This window comes from Aphelocoma coerulescens, chromosome 1, assembly GCF_041296385.1.
Source record: "Aphelocoma coerulescens isolate FSJ_1873_10779 chromosome 1, UR_Acoe_1.0, whole genome shotgun sequence".
Lineage (NCBI taxonomy): Eukaryota > Metazoa > Chordata > Aves > Passeriformes > Corvidae > Aphelocoma > Aphelocoma coerulescens.
In genome coordinates, this window is record NC_091013.1 from 115,680,185 (window position 1) to 115,705,361 (window position 25,177).

Genomic DNA, 25,177 nt, shown 5'->3' on the forward strand with positions numbered 1-25,177 from the left:
TTTCAGGGGAAGGGCTGTGTTAAATGTACTTAGTCTTTTTTATTATTATTCTTTTTTTTCCCCTCCAATTGCAAAGCAAGGTTGCATGCCTTGCTACCAAGGCAGAACATAGTGAGATTTATGACAGTGTGTTTTAGTAACTGCAGGTTCTCTCAGACTCCAACTTAAAGGAGCTTTCCTACAGAAATTTTTCTGTTGCTGTAATCTGCCATTGTATGTAAGAAATGGAGGTGTTAACCACAGTCTTCCTTTCATCAGTGAAGTTTCACTAGTGTTTTCACTCATTCTAAGCTTCTCTTAAGACTGTGCTGCTACTCAAATGGATGTTCCAGCCCTGCTGCCCCCAGCCTTCACTGACTGTGTGCTTTGTTGATTCCTTGTGTCAGCTCTGGAGATTGTGTCCATAGGATGCTTGGGCTTAGTTTAGTAGATTGGCTGCAAATTAGCCATGTGAGGAACAATGATGAATTTTCAGTATGGTTAGATAACCAGGGTGACTTGCAGTGTAGCTGCACGAGGGCTCGGGCTCTGCAGCAGGATTGGAGGGGAAGGCTCCTTTTGGGAGCAGCCTCCTTTTGCATTGGCTGGAGTCACTGACTGTAACCACGGGGTGAGCTGTATTAATTCCAGGTCATTCTCTGCCCTGAAATAGGGATTGTGACCTTGGCCTTAACTGCTCGCTGGACAGATGACAGATGCGGTTGCTGGGCTGCATTAGTGGGAGGTGTAGTGTGTATCCAGCTCCTCTTAATTTCATACACTATTTGAGATGGGCAGAAAGCTTTCAGATCTGTCCCACTTGCCCCAGTCTTGTTTAAAATGCGTGAAGCATTTGACTCCCTCTAAGGGGATGTGTAGCATGAGAGGTATTCTCTGATAATAGACTTAAGGTAAGAGAGTGGAAAGGAGGAATGTTTTAGCCTATATCCTTGGCTATGTTCTCTTGGGCAATTCTAAAGGATTCATTTCTCTCATTGATGTATAACAGTCTTCAAATATTACTGTTGGACACCATTTCTCGGCCATAGGAAGTCCTTTCCTTATATTTCATTTTTCCTCATAAGCTAGTTTCTCCAGCCTTAAATCTTTGGTGTTTATCTGTAATGCCTTCAGTTTATTGAAGCTTTCTTGTAATAAGCCATCCACAAAATTCCATTTGTATGTTTTAAAATTCAGAGGGACAAGGAAACTTACCAAAGTAGAGCTTATAGTTTGGTTGAGTAAAAGTGAAATGTTACTCTGCTTCTCCATATAAACACATTACTCTAAATACCTTTGTTAATGCTGGGGCATTTACCTAATTTTATCAGAGAAAGAGATTTGGAGCTGAAAAGATGTTTGCAAGTAAAAAAAAAAAACCAACATGTAGAAATAATATATTTTGTAACTCTTTCTGTAAGAGTGTCTCTATTAAAACAAGGTGCTCTCTTTGTGGGGCGGCAGAGAGAGAGAGGGCTAACCTGCAGTCTTGAGACAATATGGATATGGGTATATCTCCTTTCAAATACTGAATTATTAAGAATAAAGATATTGCTGGCAATTAGAGAAGGTGCTATGGTTGTTTCACTGAATAATAAAGTAATGGAATTACAAAAAAATTAGTTTATATGCAGTGTTTTCCCTGATAACTTCCTCAGCTGAGGATGGGAAAAAAGAAATCCAGGTCTAGTGTGTAAATCTAGCTTTGAGAAGCTGAGCAGTTTTATTCATTTTTGACCTCCAGGTGGCAACCACACCAAGCCTTGTGACTAGCAGTGCAGCTACAACCCTGACTGTCAACCCTGTGCTCCCTCTGGCCAGTCCTGCTGTCACCAGTCTGTCAGTCACAGGTAAGGGCTGATCTCTCCTTCCTCCCCTACCGTTTGTCCCTTTTGAATTCTTAAAAGAGTCATTCACTATTGGTCACTGGTATCCCAGGACATTCTTGTCATTGTTCCTTGTTGCTGCACTAGGAAGCTTCAGTTTTTGTGACCACTGAGTTGACTTTTCCAGGAATAAAATCACAGGTAGTGCTGAAACAAAATATACTGTATTTCATTGCTGGCTTCTAGAGCTCCTCAGACTCCCACTGAGAAGTGTCATTTCATTTTTTCATTTGAACTCTTGGTGCTTCTTGGTACTACAGAAATGTCTGTTTGTGTCCCTTTCAGCTGGACATGCAGTTCAGATTGGGTGGGCAGGGGTTTCTGTTGTCTGGTATCTGTTTTGTGCTGACCTGACCAGAACCAATCTTCCAGGCACAACAGAAACCACCTCCAACAACACGGCAACAGTGATTTCAACAGCACCTCCAGCTTCTTCAGCAGTGACATCACCCTCCCTGAGTCCTTCCCCTTCTGCCTCAGCCTCCACTTCAGAGGCATCCAGTGCCAGTGAGACCAGCACAACACAGACAACCTCCACTCCCTTGTCCTCCCCTCTTGGGACCAGCCAGGTGATGGTAACGGCATCAGGGTTGCAAACAGCGGCAGCGGCCGCGTTACAAGGAGCTGCACAGTTGCCTGCAAATGCAAGTCTTGCTGCCATGGCTGCTGCAGCAGGACTAAACCCAGGCTTGATGGCATCCTCGCAGTTTGCAGCTGGGTAAGGATCAATTTTGCACACCCTTCCAGGTGAGGTGACAGAGGAGTGAAGGAGGATTCTTGGGATAAATCGCTTTTATGTATCACTGTCATTTATCTCAGGTTCTGAAGGTTTACTCATAGGTGGCAATTGATCATTCCCATCACAGTACACAAATACTGTGTTCATTCTAAAGGTGAAAAAGCTGTGTTGCAGCGATGTTGTTGTTTGATAAATCATTCATTCCACTGCAGAGCTTGACTCAAAAACTGCAATTTACCACTGAATCATAGAATCTGTCCTTCTAATTGTAAAATGGAGAGATAGCCTAGACCCACTGTACACCTCTGTATTCATTTCTCCATCATGAGCAAGAAGTTCTCAAAGATGCATGATGTTGTACTGTTGAAGTTGTAGTTTTAGAAATGTTGCTCAGACAGATGCTTCCTTGTTTCTTTAATTCCTCTTGACTTCTGTATTTCTTATCTGCGTTTGGGAGAGGATGATAGTTCTCTATCAATTAAGATTTCCCAAAATACTTCATAGGAATATTTTACACCAACAATGAATGCAAGTCATGTATTTACAGTGCTTGTACTTCAAGAATGTCATTAACCATTAATGGAGGAAAAACTAACTGAAAATAGCCCTTAATCTCTGGTCTTTCCTTCCTCCATGTTCCCCCACCCCTTTTGGTTTTTTTAAATTTTAAATATGGTGGGGTACTTTTGAACAGTGAAAACTTTTCTTAAAAGTAACACTCTTTCTCTTTTCCACTTCTTCCATGATCTTCCTTCCTGCAGAGGTGCCTTACTCAGCCTCAATCCAGGGACATTAGGTGGTGCTCTCAGCCCGGCCCTGATGAGCAACAGTACACTGGCAACTATTCAAGGTCAGTAGTGTTCCTTTTAATGCATCTCTGTCACACAGCTTCGGTTTATGTGCTCTGTTTTTGTCTACCAAAGAACACTGACTCCTCAGCACTGGGCATAAATTGTGTAGGAGTAAAGGTTTTACAAAATTAAATGTGCAAATACATCTTGTGTGTCACAGAGATAAGAGCAGGTACAACTTCAGATAGGGAATCACTGTATGGTCTTACATTGATTTAAAGGAGGCATTTAAGATACTGAGTATAATCTGGAATTTATTTTGTTGTCCTCGCCTCATTGGCCTGTATCTCTAGCAGGTTAGAGATTTGCTTTTTATAGCTCTTCTATAGTCTGCTTGAGCAGACTTGCACCATTCTGAGGTCTCTTAGGAGGGCAGTTCTGAGCAAGTCTTGATCCTGAATTCTTGTCCTCACATGTGTTTGAAAAGAACCTACAACAAACATCCTGTCTCCTAAAATCCTTACATAGAACTTGAAATACATAAATCCACATTCAGAAGAGTAAATATTTATTTGTTCTGGAAGTACCACACAGCCAGAAGTTACCACTGACACCAGCAAGAGTTGTTTTGAGTTCATAGTCTGCCACCTGGAGAAACCAGGTGTTACATTTGTCTAAAGAGCTAGGTCACCTGTGTGTTCAAATATCCTCTAAACTAGCTGAAAAATCTTGTTTCTAGGTTGCAAGAAAGAACCATTTCATAAAGTGTCACAGATAAATTTAGGAGATCATAATCTAAGGCAGACTGAACGCTGTAGACCCGTGAGAGTAAGCTGCAACAGTGGTTGGTTATATGTCAACATTTAAAATGTTACGCTCAAGGTTACATGACCTTCTCCATCTTGTGATAGCTGTCATTTCACATGAACCCTCATCTCAACCCTTCCCAGTGCAACTGGCCTGGGTGTGCAGACTCTCTGTGGCAGGAAACAGAAGCCAGTATTGTGCTAAAAGAGCTGAAGAGAGGCACAGTGGAATGAGTTTAGCAGCAAATGAAAGAGGCGTTTTAGTATCCGCAAGATCTTGTCTGATGGTTATTTTGAAAAAAAAAGCAGCCTATGATGAGACAGCTGCCCTCAGTGATTTAGAGAGCAAAATATCAGAGGAGGGCAAATGCAGAGACCCCTTGCTTTTAGGCACACTTCGCATTGTTGCTTACTGCTAATGTTATATCCTCCCTGCTCAATTTTCCCTTTTTTTAGCTCTTGCATCTGGTGGCTCTCTTCCAATAACATCACTGGATGCAACTGGAAACTTGGTGTTTGCCAATGCTGGAGGTACCCCTAACATCGTCACTGCCCCTCTGTTCCTGAACCCTCAGAACCTTTCTCTGCTCACCAGCAACCCAGTTAGCTTGGTCTCTGCAGCTGCAGCCTCCGCAGGGGCCTCTGGACCAGTCGCCAGCCTTCACGCCACCTCCACCTCAGCCGAGTCCATCCAGAACTCTCTCCTCACGGTGGCCTCTGCCAGCGGGGCCACGTCCACCACCACTACTGCCTCCAAGGCACAGTGAGCCGGGCTGGGCTGTGCTCCAGCAGCCTGGGTCACTGTGCGGTGGGATCGGCTGCCAGCCGGGTGTATGAACTGCAAATGCCATGGGCATCCTCTCACCGTGTTGCTGGGGGACGAGAGAGAGAGAGAAAAGAGAGAGAGAGAGAGAGAGAGAGAAGGAAAAATATTTAAAAAAACAAAACAAAACAAAAAAAAAACCAAAAAAAAAAGGAAAAAAAAACAAAAGCAAAACAGGAAGGATTTAAAGCTGGGACAGACATTTGCCTAATTTTATAATAAACACTGTCTTTTCAGGATCGCTTCATGGATCGGAGAACTTTCTAACCAAAAATGTAAAAAAAAAAAAAAAACCACAAAAAAACTAAAAACCACAAAAACACAAAAAAAGTGAAAGGACTACTTATCATTTCCAGCAGTCACAATGACAAGTTAAGGTGGGTTATCAATTCAAACATAGGAAGGGGATTTCTTGGTTTTTTTGGTCTAAATATCTTTCTTTTTTAATTATCATTTTATAGGTCTGTTGTACAGGCCATTATGTCATACAAGGTGTTTATAATCGTATCAATCATGTTGGGGGTTCCTTTCTTAACTGGTACAATTTAGGCAGGCCTGTATTACTGGTGTATCTCTATTATTATTATGATGATTATTATTATTATTATTATTTTTATATATATAGTTTGGACGCGTTTGTCTTTTGCTCCTGGATTATTTTCAGCGAGCTCCCACACCATGGGGGGAGGGCACGGGGGTGGAGAGGAAGAATGGAGCACAAATAGACTTTCAGTCCTAATCTTCTGGAAATGTTCTGAACAGTTTCCTCATCCTCGAATTTGTCTAATGCCTACTTGTAGGGATCAGAAGAATTTATGTTCATCATTTGTGCAGGAAGCTCAGTGCAGCAGCAGAGATCATTGTGTGCAAACTTCCAGGCTGGTCTCTGTTTTTCAAGCAGGCATAGGAATTAGCTGTAAACTGCCATTCCCCTTCTCTCAAATATTTAGACAAAATGGCCAAATTCTGCTCTTAGCTTCATGTGCTTGGTTCCTTTTACTTCAGAGAGTGGGATGTGACCTCTCAAGTGTGGAATGTGTGACAATACTGATGGCTCTTCTGTTCCAGTGATTTCGTTTTGCTGTGCAAGAGCACACACAAATATTTAAAAAACATCATTACCCAGGTTAATTGGCAGCATGTAGAGCAGCATTTACAGTCCTAGACACCTTTTAGGTGAGTTGGTACTGGATTTCAGAAGGTCACATTCTTCCTGTTCATAGCAATATTCCTTTTCTGATGCTTCCAACACTGTATTTAGAAGAACTCCCTAATAAAAAAAGTGCTTCTGGCTTCAAAACACAAAAGCCAGGAATATGGGAACAGAAGGTGCCATCATTAATGCCAACACAACAGAGCCACTCTGGGGCTTTGCACACCCTGGGCTGATCTCGTGTGGTCTCTGAGCTGCGGGGCTGCTTGTGGGGTGAGGGTGGCAATCGGCACGTCCTGGGGCTGGCCTGGCACTGGAACTGTCTTTTCAAGGTTGATTCTGATCTGTGGAGCAAAGGATATTTTTGTGGATGAGGAAGGAGTAATGAACTGTACAGAAGTTAGATCCGTATATTCTTAAATATACAATCTAGTATCTGAACCAAAAAAAAAAAGATTTTTAAAGAGAGAAGACTGGATCACTGCAATGCAGTTCACATTGAATTTTCCATTCCTGATGGATTTAAAGGTTTCTGCCATGTGTATAAAACTAAATTACTTTTAGCTAGTGAGGGTATTAGAAGAGTCCCTTTCCCACCCACCCACTTTTCTTTTGTCACCAGAGTGTCCTAAAATAATGAGCTGATGCAGCTACGTTCATTTTGTTGATGATTCAGGGGGATCCTGGAGCTTCTCATCCAAGATCCAGAAGGCAGCAACTTTAAACTCTGCACATGCTTTGGTTTGTGGCCTGAGCGTGTGGGATTTGTGTTTGCACTCAAGTGGCAGAACCCCTTATCTCTCCCCCCACCACCATGATTTTGCTCTGTTCATCTCTAACTCTCCACCTTCCTGTTTTACTGATATTTAAACCAATTACCCCTAAATCTTCAAAACTAGTGAACTGCAAGCAGGGAAACTAACAAATGTCCGTCCACCGTTTCTTATGTGTTTTTGATTTTTTTATGTTTTATTTTTTTAAAACTAAGCTTGAACCAAAGTCAATTTCTAGCAAGCTGCTGTACTAATGGACTAGTTTGTATAAGTGCAGTTCAGATGCAGAGAGGCGATAGATGCTACTGACAATTTCTTTTTCATTTGTCTTTTGTTTTTATTAATTTTATATAAAAGTTGCTGCTTGTTTTTAATCTTTTTTTTTTTTTTTGGTTGGTAATTTGTGTTATCCTTGGGGCAGACTCTTAACTTGATTTTGTTTTCTTTTATTTGATGTGTAAATAGAATGGCAATGTCAGAGGATTGTTAATCCAAGAGGTCCCACCTTTATTCCCCCCAGTATGGATGAATCTCAGTATTTTTGATGTGTCTCAATGTCTTCAGGCTGTGCAGGAGACTTTTAGGGCTATGACTAATACTGCAAAAATGGCAATGGCCCACAGTAAAAGCTTCAGAGCAGCAACAGATACAGCTGGGTGAACTTCAGGGAGGTAGGGAAAAGTAGAAGAGAAGATGCTGGTACCCACTGTGCTGGTCTGGAGGCCACAGCACGGTCTATAGTTTCTACCAAAGGAATGCAAGTCCCTGGGACTTGTTTTGAGTGAAGTAAGAGGGTGGGGAAAGCTGCAGCTGTAGCGTTTGTTCCTGACTCTGAAAGTCCCTGCTTACTTTCACACCTGTGCAAAAGTACAATTTATCAGGAAGCTTTTTTTGTTAGAGGGGGGAGACCACCAGGCTTGTCTCCGATGGATCCCCTCCTCCCCAAGGGTTTTGTGGTGGGGTGGGGGGCATGGTCCTGGCAGATATCTAGGAAACACAAAGAAAGGTGGGCCTTAAATCAGTGGAAAATCCTCTCTCCGCAGTTCCAAGAGACTGTGCCATTAGCTGTCTGAATGAGTTTTCATGTCCCATTCTTGCTGGTTTGTGGTTGGGAGAGGGTCTTGTTGAGTACATATCTGGAACACTAATGCAGCTTGGATGGTTTATTTATTATAAAAATCTGCTTTTTTTCCTGACTACCTTTGCATTGGTCACATGGCTTTGGTGTGAGCACCTTATACCCCTTTACCCTCCTCTTCTCTACCCCATCACTCTATCTGGGGCCCAGATTCCAGGGAATTTCTTAGCAAGTTTTTTTCTGACAGAAACTGGAAACTCAGAGTAGCCACATATCCGAAAAAGCTTGGTTTTGTTTGCAGAAGCTGACATAATGCCCAAAGAGCACATATCCCATGGCATCCATTGTCAATGTGCTCTGATTCATTGTCCCCTAAAACATCCCTATGACTGACTGACTTGTTCCTGGAGCTTACTTTTCATCCCTATCAGTGTTTTTCCTCACGGATGCTGGCTACCTCCAGTGTTTAGGTGAAAGAAGGAAATCAGACTGGCAGTGAGTGTACTTCTGCCAAGTTCAGAGAATGAAAAGAAAGTGAGATCATGTACCAGAATTTAGCAGAAGTTTCTTTTTTAAATTATCATTGTGCTGGCAGCAGGAATTGATGCATCTGAAAAGAAACGATAACAATCGTGTACAGACCCAGTAAATACGATCACAAAGAGATTGGTGCTGTGTTGGAAAAGGATAATAGCATCTCTTTTTCAGAGTTCCATGTCTCTGTATTTAAAGGTGAGAGGGTTGCTTTTCATAGTTTGCAAGCATGTCACAGGACCCAGGCAAGAAAAGAGAAGGTGAAAAACTCATTGCAGGCAGGGATAGTTCAAAAAGCAAGAGATTTACGGAGACACAAACACAGATATGCCCAGAAGGTGAAAAATAATTTAGAGAATGGCTTCAGGAGTTGGTCTTGTAGCTTGGTGATGACATTTTTTTCTGTTCTTAAGAAAAACATGTTTAGCTTTAGCACATTTTTGCTTTAGTACACTTGGTCTCCTCCAAACTGACTCTCCACAGTCACTGTGGAAGGATTCACGAATAGTCCAAAGAAAGTACACACAGGTGTGGCTGCTCACAATAGCTACATCTGTTTAAATTTCCTACAGAGGATTAGTTTTGTTTCTGAGATACTGTATGTGTTAGTCTAAGGACATTTTTATCGTGTCACTGTGAGGTGGTGTGGATGTGCACGTAGACATTTCTTGGAACTGTGACCTAATGTTCAAATGCCACCTCTGTAAACCTCACACCATGGGCTTTCCCATGTTTCTGCAGTTGAGTTAGTGAAGGACACAGGAGGATTAATTCCTTAACTCTCTGCACATTCCTGCGAAGCAACGTTCCTTAAAACAGGAATTCCCTCCTTTCTCTTGTTTTTTGTTGCAAATGGAGCAGTACAGCCATTACAGCTGGAGCCATACCGCAGATACTAAACCAAAGCAACATCTAATTTACCTTAAATATCAGTTCATATTTTCTTAGATAAAGAAATATATAAAAGTACAAAATTATCTTAAAGAAACAAGTAGCTTCTCATGGTCATTCAAGTGTTTTAGGACAGACAAAATAATGCATCTGGTCCAAACTTGCAATGATACTTGGTTTTAAACTGGAAGTTTAAAATGTAGATGTTTTTATTGCCACGTTAACTTTATGAAGAGTCACTATTCCCTATTGCTGTTCTGCCTAAAATGGTTAAATGCTGTTTCTCCACACCCTATACCCCAGCAGGCCCTGTGTATCCCTGGTGGATGTTGCCTAGGGTGGAGTATGACCAAAGGAATAAGCTGGCCTGCTTCCCCCATTGCATTTATGGTTGTCAGTTCTCACGCAGCCAACTCAAATCCCTTTCTATTTTTGCACCCAGTGCATCTGCCCTCTCCCTCCCAAAGTACTATAGCAATAGAGAATTCAAGATACCTTGCACAAGTTCTACCCTTCCCACTCATGAAATCTCTTGCTGCTGCCTGTGAGTTTCTCTCTTCTTTGTAGAGGGGAGTCCCCTAAAATACTTTAAAGATACTTGATAGAGGAGGTTTCGTCAAAAAGTTGTTGCTTACAATTTGCAATTTCTTAAGATGTTCATATCTTTGTCTTCATGATCTGAACAGTACCTGGTTTCCTCTGTGTCACTGCAAGTAGTTTCAGTGCTTTTGGAACGATGAAAAGCAATTCCTCTATTTCCATATCTTCACACATGGACACAGAGTAACTCATGGAAAAAAGCTTGATTTTTTTTTCAGCTTATCTGTCTTCGTTTGAGCTGTCTGCCACTTCTCCCAAGTGGGGACATGCTCTTGAATTTTTACTCCTGTGGGATGCTTTTAGGAGGGCGTTAGGGAGACTGCACTGAAATTACAAACAGTTTAACTGTGGGAGAAGAGACATCTTTTATTCAAGTAGACAAATAAGGTCAGCATGTAGAACTTCTTTTCTGACCTAATTCCTAAACATGAAGCAGCTACTGAGCTTTGTCTCGGGGCTGCTTGTAGGTCCATCAGTGATGCCCTGCTAAGAACCGTCCATAACTGGAATAATCTGGGACCCCTTCCTCCCTCCCTCCCTCCCTCCCTCCCTCCCTCTCTCCCTCTGCCTCTCCCCCTCCTTGCTCCTTCCCCATCTTCCCTCAGCAAAAGGTAGCACCATACAGCTCTGAGAACAATACTTGTGGGTAGCAGCTGGCTTCTGGCACCTTCATAAAATACCTCAGCATAGCTTAGCATTGTCGCAGAACTGGTTTTAAACTGAAAAAATCAGAAGAGAAAAGCAAACTTTATAAATAGTGGAGATAATTCTAGCTGTAGAATTTAGTTGAACTGATGGTTTATTATGATTGATAAACATGATTATGCTGTATGTATTTGAGATCCTGTTTATAGGTTACAACTTTATAGGGTCGGGTGGGGGTGGGTGGATGTTGGGGGCAGAGAAGGGGGTTTGACTGTGTTAGAAGGAAAATGTTTGCTCATAAATTTTTTTCCTTGTATCTGTCTTGCCAAAGGAAACATTTTGTCGCTCCTGGGTTTGGGATTGTTGTTTGGTTGGTTTATCTGTGGTCTAATCTGCAGCACAGCACGTGGTGGCATGCAGGTTACTGGTGGGGTTGCTGTTCAGGGTCCTTTCGAGTGTGCGCACACTTCCCTCCCTCTTGGCCTTTCCTTGCCCCTCGCTGGGATCTGGAGATGAGGCAACACGTATCCGGGAGGCTCGGGGGAGAGATGGCTGTACTGGGCTGGAATCGACCTCGGGGCTGTAAATCCGTTTCAGTTGAGTTGCGTTGAGTTGAGTTGAGTTGAGTTGCTCCAGAGCTGAACTGGGTCCGCTGTGTTTAACTCCAGGGAGGGACAAGAATGGTTGTCGCATCTTAATCTATCTGGGAGAGCAAAAGTGAAACAGGTTCCTTTTATCCCCCTTGTCTTGTTACTGAATGTAGGGCTTGTAGTGCTTGATAATAGGTGGAAAACTTTTTAAACACTTCCTTTTCTAATAGCAATGCTAATCCTGTCTAGACCAAAAACTATGAAAGAAAAAACCAAACTGAGAGAGGTGAAAGCTAACCTACTCCTAACACCTGGCTGGTCTGCCTGAAAGGGTTGAAATACTGTGAGACGGTTGTGGGAGAGGAGCTTTGAGGTGTTGTTGGCGAGGGACCGGGTCGTTCTCCTGGCCGATGTCTCGGTGTTGTGGTGGGAGTAGCAGAAGAGCGAGTGGTTCTTGCCTTGGGAGGGTGTTGCAGCCAGCTCCGTGTGGGCTCCAAGGCTCCCTTCCCGTTTCCCCTGAGGCTGCTGGAGCGGGGGAAGAGGGCAGGGGTGTGCGTGGGTGTGTGTGCGAGTGCGTGTGAGCACCAGCCGGCGCTGGCTGCGTGTGGGGAGCGAGAGCTGGGTTTCTAAAGGAGCTCGACTCTGCTGGGGACGGAGAATTCCCAGTGGCCTCATAGGGAACCAAAGGCACTGATAAGTTGTCAGCTCTGCTGTTCTCAGAGCGGGTAAGAGGAAAAGCTGGGTGGGGGTTTTTTGAGCTTTGGGTCAGTGTCCCTTCCTCTAAGGACCTCATCTCTTGCGGGTACTCCCACCTTTTCTGCATGGAGTTGCTTTGGCTCTGTGAAGACAAACGGTGTCTGGGGTTTGCCCAGTGCTGCAGGTCTTAGGCTGATGTTGGGATACAGTCAGGGAAAACTGTTTCTTTCCTTCAAATGTGGAAGCAGTGTAGTCCAAGGTCAGAGTCTGTTCAACAGCTTTTGCATATGGTCTTTCTCCTAAGGGAGGGACCTTGAAGACTCCTTTCTTTGCTCCCCAGAGTAGCCTTGTACATGTTCATGTATCGTGCTATTGGGCTGAGCTGTTTTATCAGTGAACTTGGTGAGCTCTTGTGAAGAAAGGGAGGGAGGAAGGGGGAGAGCGGGTTGTCCAGCTACTCTTCCTCCGGACACCAATCGGGTTGCAGAACTTCACTGAAAGCTTTACTAATAGAATTGTTGTTCTGACATTATGTAAAAGTGGTATTAATATTGTGTGACTTTTCAAAGAGCTAGTTAGATTTATAGATAGGTAATAGGGATATTGAAGAAATGACTTCTCAAAGAAAAGAGCACTTGGAACAAAAGAAGTGGAAAACAAGGTGTGCTTTATGGAAAACAAATCTGAGGAAGGAAATGAAACAGCTTGTGGGAGGCGAGGGAAGATGATACCCTTTGGCGTTCCTTAGTGCTGCTGAGGCTCTGCCCCAGAACTGGAACATTACCCCCTCTGCCTTATTTCATCTCTCTACCAAACAGGACATTGTCAAGTAGCTCAGACCAAAATGCTGATCTGTCTTAAAACTGTGTCGGTCTGCTGGGGAGTATTCTTCGGCAGAGCTTTACATAATACCGTAAGATACTTAATTTATCACGTTAGCTTCCCCTTCCCTCCCAAAATTGTCTTCTCTGTTGTAGGCCCCACTTCAGGATTCACACTGCCTTTGCTGAATTCTCTGGCAGCAGCTACAGAAGCCCTGTTTCCTGAATGTCATAGCTTTGTGTGCGTTCCAAGCCAGCCTGTTGCGGTGCTATAAAAACCTGAAATTATTAAACAGTAGGAATCCCAAGACCTTAGGAAATGGCATGCCAAGGGGCAACTCGTGGAGACCGCACAACCCCCTTGAGAAACGATACAGGAACAAGAGCACCCGTGACAGTGTCCTGAGAGCAAGGCAGTTGAGACAAACCCTTTAGTTCTTCCCCCATTCACTCTCCATGTGTCGGCCTCTGTGACCCTGGTGCTCCCTGCGCCTGAGCGAGTCCGAGGGGAAAACGCAATGAGAAAGACTTGGAGCTCAGGGCCGCTCCCCGCGAGTTCCCGGGGAGCCGGGCCGCGCCTCCCTGCAGAGCGGGGAAGGGAAGGCACCGCTGCGGGTGGCTCAGAGAGGGCTGGAGCAGCACCGGCCCCATGGGCACCTCGCGTGCCAGCGCTCCGTGCGAGGGCCCGGGCAGGAGCTCCTTCGTCCCCGCCAGTGCTGTTGTTCCATTTCCTTCCTCTGTGGTAGTATCTAAGGCTAGGTGTGAGTAGGTGTGGGGTGTTTATCCGCCACAGGTACAGGAGCTGTCGTATACCTCATTTCTAACTCGTAACTGAGTAACTTGCTTTAACTTTCTCCAAACCCCACAGAGTTGCCAAGTCTGCCCTCCCTCCTTTGATTAACACTGAACTCTGGCCTATAGCACCCCGTGACCTGCAACCTGGGGAGTGACCCCCTAACGCCTCTGAATGTCGCTGCTTAAAAGCTACTGCAAAGTGAGGGCAAATTGCAATCTTATCTTATTTCCTTTGGTTACAAGGGGTCCTCTTGATTAGTCTGTGAATATCCACCCCCTCCCCTCCACTCTCCAAGGAAAAGGGCCGCCCACGCTGCCTTTTCCCACCCTGGAGCCGCGCTGAACTCCAGGGCCCGGAGGCGCTCTCAGCCCACTGCTGTGTACATGCTACTCACTTTTTAACATGACCAAAAAAAAACAAAAAAAGGAAAAAAAAAAAAAGGAATCTCCAAATATTTAATTTTCTTCTTTATTATTTGACAATCCTGTATCCCTTCCCCACTCCCCAACCTGGCCAGAAGCTGCATCCTTAACCCGGTCCATCTTTATTTGAATGTAGTTCCCCTACCCCCATGGGAAAGAGAAGCTTTGTCAGGTCACGGTGGCTGCTATAAGTCGGGAGGGGGCGGTTTCTTTGTTTTGTTTTGTTCTTTTAAAATTTCCAGCCAAAACCAAAGATTTCCTAATGATTGTATAAACTCAAAACAAACAAACAAACCAAAGACAAAGGGCGTCTTCAGCACCAAGCCCACCTGTGAGGCCGGCCTGGCCTGGCCGGGCAAGGGTCGCTGCCAGCCTGGGGGCCAGCCTGGGGCTCCAGAAGGCTCTGGGTGGAAACTCCCGGCTCCAGGGTGAAATCTGGGGCGCAGGTGCTGGGAGGGGAGGCCAGGGCTTCGCAGGTGGGTTGGGGAGCTGAAGACTTGGGTGCAGGATTGGCTGCTCTGCTGGGTGCTTTAACCCTCTGGGGGCTGGGTGATGTTGATTAATACACGCTGAGGTGCACTTCTGAGCTTCCCCCCCTTCACTGCTTGGAAGAGGCTGTCCTGTCGTGAGAAATCCCTGAAAGAAGAAGAAGCAGCTTTTCATTTCTCCTCTAGTTCCTTTTTTCTAGATTTCTTTTATTTTTGCAGCACCACTGTGCAACTATGCATTGTATTTCTCAACCTTTTATGCTAGGTAGATGCCTGTGACTTTTTAACTTTTGGGGGGGGATTGCAAATGGAGGAACTTTTTACATGGATCTTTTTAATCTCAGTTGATTGGGGGGTGTTTGGTTCTAGGGTCATACAAGCTCTATCCCAAAGCAAAATCCAAATGTTAATATTATTAGCCTGATGCAGATACCAAAGATAATTTCTTTCCTGCAGAACCTTAGACTTGTGTATTAAGTACGATTACCCAGCACTTGCATTAGTCTAACCTCAGTAATTCCAAAGCTTAGATGTATATTTTGGTATATTTCTGGGATATTAAAAAATTGTCGTTTAAATTCTTGTTTGTTTCAGTGTAATGCTCTTAAAGTCATAGCATGGAGATAACTGAACTTGTCCTATTCTTAGTAGTTTGAAATAATAGTATTTTTGTATGTTTTGGGTGTGTCAATGTATGTATTAACATAACGGTTTTCACTGCCTAGGTGTTCATAAATAATAATAAAAGAAAAACCAACTACAAAGGGTTTTTAAACTGTACATAATATTCCGTGAGGAATTTCCACCAGACCGCCAATTTGGATCGCATTTTCACTGATGGCCGCTCCCAACTGGGATTCTTTCTTTCTTTTTAAAGAGACAGCATGTTCTTTTTTTCCCCCACTGACCTGAGGTTCTTTCTCAGTGTAAAGGGGGTTTCACTGTTTTTAAGGGGTGGGCCAAAGAGGAAGTAGCCTAAATTTTGTTATAAAAAAGTATTTAGCATGTTAGTTTGAAAACTACCCCTTTGTATGAAGAATTGGGAGTGGAAAACCAAGCCCTTTCTTCTAAATCAGATAATAATTTTCAAAGAAATGAGGATTTGTGAATGTCTGTAGTGTCTGGGCAGTCCCTTTTTGCTTTTTTTCTAAATAAGACAAGTTTTTGGTCCTAACAGTTTCACTGCTCTGTGCAACTGCCTGCTTACACTGGCTGGGAGGTTTTTTTTTCTCTTGCCCTTCCTCATACACTGCATTTATACACTTGAGGTCAGCAGAACACTTGAAATCAAGGGCCATATGGGAGTACCCTACCCAAACACAACCCAAGCTTTGAGACTGAAATGTGAGAGTCCCACACATTTCAAAACCTTGCTGATCACACTAAGGGTGAGGAGGAAGGCGAAATGCTGTCTCTTTAAAGATGTCCTTTATTATTATTATATTATTATTATTATTATTTTCCCAGTGGTTGCCTACAGATAGCTGTAGGCATTGAGAGATTGTGTAGATTACAGTAAATCAGAATGAAAAGGTAGATTTTGTGTAGATGCATTTGTCTGCTGTAATTTTTTATATATATTAAACTTACTGTAATTGTACAGTTCATTTCTGTTGTAAACATCATTAAACCATTTTCCAAGTGTTTTAACATGTATGCACTTGTTTGTAGTTTTTAGATGTGTCGGGGGAAGGCCGATTCCCCTTCCCTCATGCCTCAAACTGGGCCAGAAGATTGAGCTGTGGTGCCCTTTGTCTTGTCAAACTGAAGGAGAGCCCAGGTTTTATGCACTCTGCTTGAAGCTTTTGTTCTAATTCTGTGTTTGTCAGCTCCCCTCCTAAAAGCAGAAACAGCTTCAGTTCCTTCCTGAAGGCAAAGAGGAGACTCAGCTCAACCCCACGGTGAGTGGCCCCAAAACCAGTGTTGGATGATTTCTGAACTCAAGGTATCCATTGATATATAAAGAGCATAAAGGTGGTTTTTGGTTTTTTTTCCCACAAAGAATCTCATTCCTATTGTTTAGTGGTTGGTATTTCATGCTGCCAAAACTTGTGACTTCTACACCTTGCAGATATGGTTATGGTGATTTAAAAAGAGAAAGCTGTTTCCAGTACTCTGTGTTCTTGCATCGAGTGCTTTGCAGCATAACTTTACTGTAATTTTCAGCTCAGCTGTCTCAGTTATCACCCAGTTCTCTTAATTTTTCTTGTCCCTGCAGAACAGTAAGGGATATAGGAAGTCAGGGTTTTTTTTGCCAGAAACATTCATCACCATGTCCCAGTTTTGAGGGTTTTTTTTTGCTTTAATTTATTGTAAATACTCTTTAAAAGCTGTAAGCACCTACTACAGGTACAGTTTTACTGCTAAAGAAGTAAAACTGCCTTGGAACTTGCATAGCACCGATATCAACAAGTTTTTCTGCTGCTAACCCACCCAGTCCCTGGAAAGAAGACATAACCTCATCTGGGCAGTGACCAGGGCAGCAGCTCTTGTTCGACAGCCTTGCTTTAGCTCTGCTTCTTCTGTGAGGACTGGTGAGATGGCCTGGTCAGCTCCTGAGACGAGGTGAGACACCCCTGATTTTGCTGGGCTGGATTTGTCCTTGCTGAATTCTTCCAGGCTTCACTGTGCAGCCTTGTGAGGCTGCAGCAACAGGAGACGAGTGTCCCTTTGAGACTGGGGTTTGGGGCTCCTGGGATGTGTGTAGGAGCTCCTGTTGGAATCCCATCCTCCTCAGCTTCCCTGGAGATGGTGCTGCTGGGTGCAGGCTGGTTCAGATGGCCTGAATGCCTCAGGTAAGGAGCTCGTGCCATTCCCACTGCTGCTCCCTACACACACAAAGGACTTGGGCACTGTTTTATTAATTCATTCATCAAAAACACATGACGTTACTGAACTGGTGTCTCTGTGGAATGATACCTGCACCTTTTAGAGGCAGCCTCATGAGAAACTGGTTTGGAAACTGCATTTATGTTGGCTTTTGTACAGTTTGTTGTCTGGAAGTGATAATAGGGGAGCCCATCTCCTTGTTTTCATTGTTTTTCTGCCTTCAGAGAAGTTTCTTTCCTGGGTTACCTGGCTCATATTTATGGATGAGTGGCAGTGCCATTGCTTGATCTTTTCTGGGATATTGGTGCTCATTTTCTTCCTACTGGAAAGTTGGCATTCAGCCTCTCTGCTTCACTACTGTAACATCATGTCACTCTTTATAATTAAAGAAAAAGGCAAGTTTAAAGCAAAAAGGGTCAAATAGTCTTAAGATAAATACTACATGAAATAACTACAGTCCTATCTTTACAAGTTGTTTAAAGGCAATAAAACCATAATTCCATAATATCTTAATACTCTGGAAGACAGGGAAGAGCTATGGAAATAGCTGTGTTTGGTAGAAGGTTTTTTTCCCCAAAAAAATCAGCATAATAACCACTATGGCTGGAAACAACTTTACAGATCTGTACATTCTAATAGCAAAAGCAGTTACATGATTCAGGAGGAGAGGGAGAGGAGGGAAGGTCCAGTCTCTGTGCACCAACCCAAGGAGGTTCTTGCACACAGAAAACACACAGTGCTTGTGTTGGATGAAGAGGCTTTCCCCCCTCTCCTCCCCAAAGCAGGTGGGCATCTCTCACTCTTGCCCATCCCCTCTGAGGCTCCTACTTAGCGGGGGGGCAAAGGCTGCATTTGGAGAGCATCGTACGTGTCCTTGGTTGCTGCACTGAGCCCCTGAAAAACAAAACCAGAAAAATAGGTGAGGCATGAGTGTGAGTGCTTCCTTTTTCCCGGGCTGACCAGTCAGCAGCAGGATGGCAAGGGCTCAGTCAGGAGCATAAGTCTGATTTTTTTTCCCCTACGGAGGTTTTTACTCCTGAGTGATTCTTTAGTCTTTGTATGGTGCTATCACTTACCTGAAGGCAAGGTGCATCCTGAATAATTGTTATGAACGTATGACTACAGCAACTCATCCTAACTGCTTCTGCAGATCTTTGGAGTACATTTTATTTGTGTATTATTAAGAGCCAACTGATGCTAGAATGAGCTCTGATAATTAAATGAACAGACATCAAATCATGAACTTTGTTCTCTGGACTTCTTTGATTTGGAAGGGAAATCAGGTGCAGCTCTGGGCAAGTAAGTTGGCAGTGGGACCTCAGGTGGCTGTGAATCCCGGGAAGCATCCCCTGACAGCCCAGCCCTTTTCCTGGCAGCCTGCTCGGGTACGGCAGCTGTGCCCTGTGTTGCAGATCCCAGAGCAGGGCTAGCTGGGGCTTCCAAGAGTGAGGAGTTAGTGAGACACCTGGTGCCTGCTTGGGGAACCTCCAGCTGCCCTTTACTTCTCTGTGCCTCCCTGACAGTGCCACTGGATATCCAACCACAGGCTACACCTCACTGAGGAGGACGGGTGAGGGGAGCAGCTGTAGGAGGTGGTGCCTACCTGGTAGAGACCTTCATTCCCTTTGCCTCGCCGCCTCTGCTGCTTTGGGAAAACAAAACAAGCACAGATTGATTAGTGGGTGCTTTCCTGATTATGCAAAAAGAAAGAAACCCCCTGAGTTCCCCCATCCTCTGCTGAGGGTGTACAGGATGTACCAGCTGTGCTTGGCCTGGACTGTGCTCTGCACAGGAAAGCACAGACATGCTGCAAGGGGTGTTAATGAGAAGACAGAGATGATAGGAAACAAAAAGAAATTGTTTTGGTTTGCTGATGTATTTTTCTGTCATTCTGTTAGAATGTTGCTATTTTTTTGATTCACTGTATGCATAGAGATTTGGCAGCATTCCTGTAGACACTGATTATTTAGTAATAGATTGTGTCACAAACGTGTCAAGGAGTAGTGCTTGTTACAGTTAAAATTGCAGCAACCGGTTAAATGATCATCTATTTGGAATGGGATAAGGGCTTTGGTGTTCTTGTCCCTGCAGAAACAGAAACACTCAAAAATCGTGGTGTAACTTTATAGCCCACAGCTCATAGACAGAGCTTGACTCTGGCAGCGGGGCATTAGAATAAAAAGGGGAACAGATTAAATGTTGGTGTTGCTTCAGCATTCCTCAACACTAAACTTTGTTTTGAAATGCCCCTTTTTTCATGTGTCAGGAGGAAATGAAAGGTTAGATATATATATGACAGTTTGACATAAAATAGAACCTGTGTAGGTCAGAGCAATTTTTCATTTTGCCATAAGCAAGTGTCCCCAGATGGTTTGGTTTTTTTTACACAAGCCCCCCTTCCCCAGCAGCTTGTGCACAGAGCTAGAACTCTCCCTTTGCTGTAGTTGGAGACATGACTGATGTGTGCCTTCTTAAACATTTGAGAGCAGAGCTCTGGGAAGGAGAATATTTCCCCTATTCCTTGTCTGGGAAGGAGGGGCTGGCACTTGATCTCCTGATCCTGGAATACCAGCCATGCTTGGTGGCCCGTGGAGGGAAACCATAACCTTGCAGCTCTGAATTACTCTGGAGAAACGTGCTCCAAAATCTTCCTGTGCTGCTGGACCACTGCAGCACTTGACACCAGACCTTCCTTCAGCTGTTCCTCACCCACCCTCTGCCCCCTCAGCCAGGGCACCCATCAGGGGTTTTCTGCCCAAAAGCTAAAATGTTTTCTGTTGCCAAGTTTTCACCAGGAAGGAAAGTAAGACTCACCTCTCCCTTCATTCCAATCTCACTGTATGCCTCGCCCATCTTGTCCTTCTGCAGTGACTGCAGGTAGAGAGGGGGAAAGAGTCAGTGTGTCAGTAGAAAAGCCAAGGCAGCCCCTGGGTGGCCACACTTCAGCCAGCTGCTATCAGAGTGTCTGATTCAATAACAGTGAAGCTCTTGGAAACGAGCTCATTTCTCAAGCACTGCAGACCCAGACAGACCCGAGTTAAGACATGAGAATTAACATTCCTGTATCTGCTTTGGAGCACAGACCACCACATTTAGCCAGCATCAAATAACTCAAATCAAGGGTTTCCTGAGCAGCCCCTCTTAGGTGCACTGGCATTTGGCCTTTGCCAGCAAGCAGTCACAGGGGCTGGAGACCATGCACAGAAAACATTGCAGCAGGGATCACATGGGATGAGGGTTGGTTAGTCACTAGCATTAGGCATTAGAAGGTATCTTGATCCAAGTTCTTTTCCCCACCTCCCAAGGCAGTGTTTTTCTCCTATCACACACAAGTGAGCTGAAATTTTCTAGCAGAAACAAAGGGCTTGGAGGGAGGTGTTGGGTAGAAAGGAAGAGAAGCCTTTAAAAGCAGCTGTTAAGTTTTGAACCAAAGCTGAAATTGGGGGGGGGGGGGGGGGGAAGTCTCCTGTGAAACAGCATCTCCTGTTCCCAGCCATCCCTCCCTCTCTGCTCCTTCCAGAGTGCTCTACTCACAGTGTAGACAGTGTCCTGAGGGTTCTTTCTTCTTTGCTGTAAAACAAAAGAAAAAAGTTGCCCATACATTGCACTACCAGCATCCCTCACCACCTTGTACATGCTTGTGTATTTGCTCCATGGCACAGCTGTGGCTCATGGGACTTCCCCTACCCATTCCAGTCCATCCTGCCTCCACTCATAAGGCTCTGTTCAGACAACTTGTTCTCAGGAAAATTAATTTAATTTTAACAGTTGGTAAAACTTAGTTCTTCTCTGCTCACTCCCTACAGCTGTCACCTGCTGATGCAAGAGGTTTTCCCTCCCTTTTCCTTTGAAAGTGATGGGTTCTGCAGCAGAAAGAGTTGTTTTGGCTGCTGCTCTGCTTTGTGGGTGCTTGTTTGTTGGCATCAGACGCAGCAAGCTCTGTGAAACACCCACCGCTGCCGGGCCGCCTCCGCATCCGCCCCGGGCCCGGGTGTCACTTCCCACCCCGGCTGGCTGCGAGCTCCCAGCCGAGCGAGGGGGGCCGAGATCAAAGGGGAGGGAGAGGTTCTCTGCTGTCCCCCCGCGCCGCCCGAGTTACGACACAGATGGCGTCGTTCCCTGCCCGGGAAGGCGCTCGGGTGGCTGCCCATGTGAGCAGCGCTCTGACACGGCGTGGGAGGCACCAGATCAAAGGACAGAGGTGCTCATGGGGGAGGAGGTTACCTGGTGTCTCCCGCCCAGCTCAGGGTCTGCTCCTCGCTTTCCTCCCAGAACATCGTAATCGTCTCTGTGCGCACGGGAGAGTTTCTGAAACAGGAGAGCAAAAGCAGTGGATGGACACCGAGATAATGAGATAACAGAGCCTGACTCAACACAGAAGAGAAAGGGAACCCAGCTCGGTTCACAAGGACTGTAACTGAACTAGAAATTAGTTTTACTCCCTAATGCAACTGTCAACAAAAAGGTCTACATCTAAGCCATGGATGACACAAAACGGCAAGCTGTTGCATCAAAAACATATCCTAAGTGGAAATTAGTTGAAAACTAGAGAGCATGAAGGGGAAGGACTCTGACTTTCATGCTTTCTCTCCCACTGGAGAGTGAAGATCCATGAGCTTAATTTTTCTTGCAGAGCAGCTCACGTAAATTTGCATCAGGCAGCTACAGAAATTTTATGCCCAACAGAGTTCTTAGCTGGGAAGGGTTACCTTGGACAAGGGCAAAGGAGAGATTTCAGGTCAGAATAGCACAGCTGACAGAGTGCTACTTGAAAGGATATCAGGCTACACTTAAACTGAAAAGAAGTTACATTAGTGTTCATACATTACAGAGTTAAACAGAACCCATCACAGGATGTGGCTATGGTCAAAAGCGTGAGAAAAAAAAAATTAAAAGACAACTAGACATAGCCAAAATAGCTAAGAGTTTAATGCTGCCATGAGTGAGCGATTTAGTGAGGAGGCACAGGCAGGATCTTGTCTGTCCTCTTTCACTGGCTAAAGGTGCTGTCCATGGTCAGAGCACAGGACAAGGTACATCTCTGGAATCATCTGGTACAACAGGGCTTGCTGAGGGGCAACAGGAAAGCTTGGGAATGGAGACACAGGGGCTGTGGTGGCTCAGGCTCCACACACTTGGCAATGTAAGAGCTGCGGGTGCCCAAAGTCAGCTCCACAGCATTCCTTGGCATTTGCCCTTTGCCCAGCCCACATCAAACAGAAGCAGCAGCAGCAGCAGGGGCAGTGGCTGCACACACACACCCAGAGGTCTCACAGGCCTGTTCCATAGGGCAGCACAACAAACAGCCTGGGCTCCTGCCAACCTTCAGCTCAAATCAGGAACCTACAGCCCAAAGACCTCTCTAGTGTCTGACCAGAGTGGTGACGCCAGAAGCTGCCCCTGCAAGGTTTTACCTTTCCTCCTTACAGCTGCCATGCTGCACACATGTACAGCCTACTCATTCGCTGGCTCATCCAAAGCTTTTCTGACCAGCAGGCAATTCACTGTCTCTAAGTGCCCCAAAAGGTCTGTCTGGGTGGTGGATTAGAAAACAAAGACCAGCAGTTACTCACATTGTACACGTCATCCTGGCCTGGTCGCAGCTGTGGTTCAGAGGCCTGGCTGAGCTGAAAGAGAGACCATTCCATGAGCAGAGAGACAGTGGCTCCCTTCAGTCCTTTCATTCCCTCTCTCCTACTCTCATCAGAAACAGGGTAACCCACAAGCAGCTCCCTGTGGGGCTACAGGCAATGTAAACCACTGCTGCAGTGGCACTTTTATCCACACACCAGCCTGCTCTCAGCAGCCAAGTTGTTTTACTTCACAAACATCTGAGTTTGTTCCCTACACACCTGCCCTCCTCAGATTTGCCTCTCCATTCTGTTCCTGTCATAATCTTGTGCCTCCCTGGGCCCCTGGTTCTCCAGCTGCCTGCAAAGTTTCTGGGCTTCTGCAGGGAATCCATGCACCCCTCAGGAGCAGCACCTGGCTTGCAGGAATCTGGTACCACCACAGTAATTTGGTGTGAGTGGCAGCTAACAAAGACATAAAGGATTATCCCTTCTGTAGCTGCTCTTTGGCTTGGCTGCTGACAATATTTATGAGTAATCAATTGCTAAGATAAAATTTCAGGTAAAAGGGGGCAGTTTTGGGTCAGTGAGAGCAGCTACTTTGTGTTGTAGTCTTTAAAAACAACCTCTCAAACTACATTCCATATTGATTTACTCTTCTTGAGTTATTATCACATTCAATTCTTCATTAAAAGTAACCTTCTAGCTAGATCTGTATTTAGGCATAGAATCATGTTTGCAGCAATTATACAATTCCTCTCCCATGGCTGTTTGGGTTATGTTGTTTGTGTCATCACACTCACAGTATCAAAGATGCCTGAATTATTGAGACATTTTAATACATCCTTCACGAGCTTGCCATTTACCCTGAATTTTCTGTATATCCCCTCCTCTCCTTCCAATGCAGGAGAAAAAAATTCACATCACTCTTGATCAGTCATTTCCCATCTACAAAATCCAGAATCTCTGATGTATCCATAAGTGTAGCATCAAAACACTCTCATATACTCTTCCTCCCTCCATTCATGAACCTTTGGAAAGAACTTCCCCAGGTTGCTCAAATGGACCCCAGAAACGGAGAGGGGAGAAAAAAAAAAAAAAAAAAAAAAAGGAGAGAAAGAAAATAAAAGAATAAAAAAGTCCCATTCAAAGAGATGGTTCCTATCCACTGCCACTTTCCAGCCCAGCCCAGCTATTTTACACCACCAAATCCAAATGCATCTGTGTTTGGTTAGACTGACCTTTGCTTTCACAAAAAGGGCTGTCATCACCACTGCATAAATGAAGAGGAATCCATCCAGCACGTAGCAGAGCCTGGGATCTGTGAGGCCAAGAACTGATGCAGCATCTGTACAAAAATATCAGATACATCAGCAAAGAAGGTCATTTGTGTCACTGGGTGCTTGGCAGCATAAATGTGGCAGTGCTGCATAGCACTTCATGGAAAATTGATAGCCAGTATGAGGGCAACACAGCCCCCGTGTAAAGGAGATGGAATTCTGAATATAAGAATTGTAGGATTAATCTAGTCAAAAAGGACCATGGCAAGTCCAGCCTTCTCTGAAACAGGTTCAGATAAACCAGACTGTCCAGGACCTCAGCCAGCTGAGAATATCTCCATGGACAGAAATGTTTGCAAACTCCCCCAACCAACACAGAACATTTATTTTCTGGGAAAACCCAGCAGCATTTCCTTCAGAGATTCATGACTGGGCCTGGTTAAGGCTTCCTTCATCAAGTGTGTGTGAGAAAATACATCTGTTTGGACACGATTTTAAGGGAGGGCTTCTCAGGAAACAATTCTGCATTCAATGTAATCAAAGATTGAGACCATCAAATTCAGTGGGAGACCCAGGCTGAAATCACTACTCTCTTTTGAACACTCTGGAGATGCTTCTCCCATATCCCAGGTTACATATTCTCTATGGAGGTTCTTTTGGGCTCCCAGTTTGTGAATGCTGGACACTGTTAAAGGTGAGAAGGGAGCTATGGGTAGGAGAGACTAGACTTTTAACCCTAGATGTCAGAACACATCCATAAAGACAGCTGTGAGACACCCTGATGTGCCTTCTGGTTGGGAGGAAGGCTTTAAACCTGAATCTTTGCACAGGAGAGATGGGCTTGGGTGGCCCTCCCACAGAAGATTTTTAATTTTTATTTCATGGAATCGTGGAATACCATTGAAAGGGGATCTCAAGGATCATCCTGTCCAACTGTTCCTGGCAAAAGCACGGTCTAGAAAAGATGGCTCAGCACACTGTCCAAAT

The 25,177-nt window shown here is 44.7% G+C and overlaps 2 protein-coding genes across 13 annotated transcripts in view; one reads left to right on the forward strand and one right to left on the reverse strand.

Annotated features, from left to right (window-relative positions):
• POU2F1 (POU class 2 homeobox 1) overlaps positions 1–5,342 on the forward strand; it is a 103,068-nt gene extending 97,726 nt beyond the window's left edge. For all 7 annotated transcript variants that reach the window (XM_069025209.1, XM_069025219.1, XM_069025252.1 and 4 more), the window contains 4 exons: positions 1,724–1,829; positions 2,238–2,583; positions 3,366–3,454; positions 4,658–5,342. In XM_069025209.1, the coding sequence (XP_068881310.1) occupies positions 1,724–1,829; positions 2,238–2,583; positions 3,366–3,454; positions 4,658–4,968 (852 nt within the window). In that variant the 3' untranslated portion in view covers positions 4,969–5,342. The remainder of the gene's footprint in view (positions 1–1,723; positions 1,830–2,237; positions 2,584–3,365; positions 3,455–4,657) is intronic.
• A 5,627-nt stretch (positions 5,343–10,969) lies between these two features.
• The window catches only part of CD247 (CD247 molecule), a 62,374-nt gene continuing 48,166 nt past the window's right edge, over positions 10,970–25,177 (reverse strand). For 5 of the 6 annotated variants that reach the window (XM_069025363.1, XM_069025353.1, XM_069025318.1 and 2 more), the window contains 7 exons: positions 24,152–24,258; positions 22,914–22,967; positions 21,565–21,648; positions 20,875–20,910; positions 20,155–20,211; positions 18,944–18,985; positions 10,970–18,234 (listed from right to left, as the gene is read on the reverse strand). In XM_069025363.1, the coding sequence (XP_068881464.1) occupies positions 18,169–18,234; positions 18,944–18,985; positions 20,155–20,211; positions 20,875–20,910; positions 21,565–21,648; positions 22,914–22,967; positions 24,152–24,258 (446 nt within the window). In that variant the 3' untranslated portion in view covers positions 10,970–18,168. The remainder of the gene's footprint in view (positions 18,235–18,943; positions 18,986–20,154; positions 20,212–20,874; positions 20,911–21,564; positions 21,649–22,913; positions 22,968–24,151; positions 24,259–25,177) is intronic. The other variant, XM_069025334.1, reaches the window with a different exon arrangement.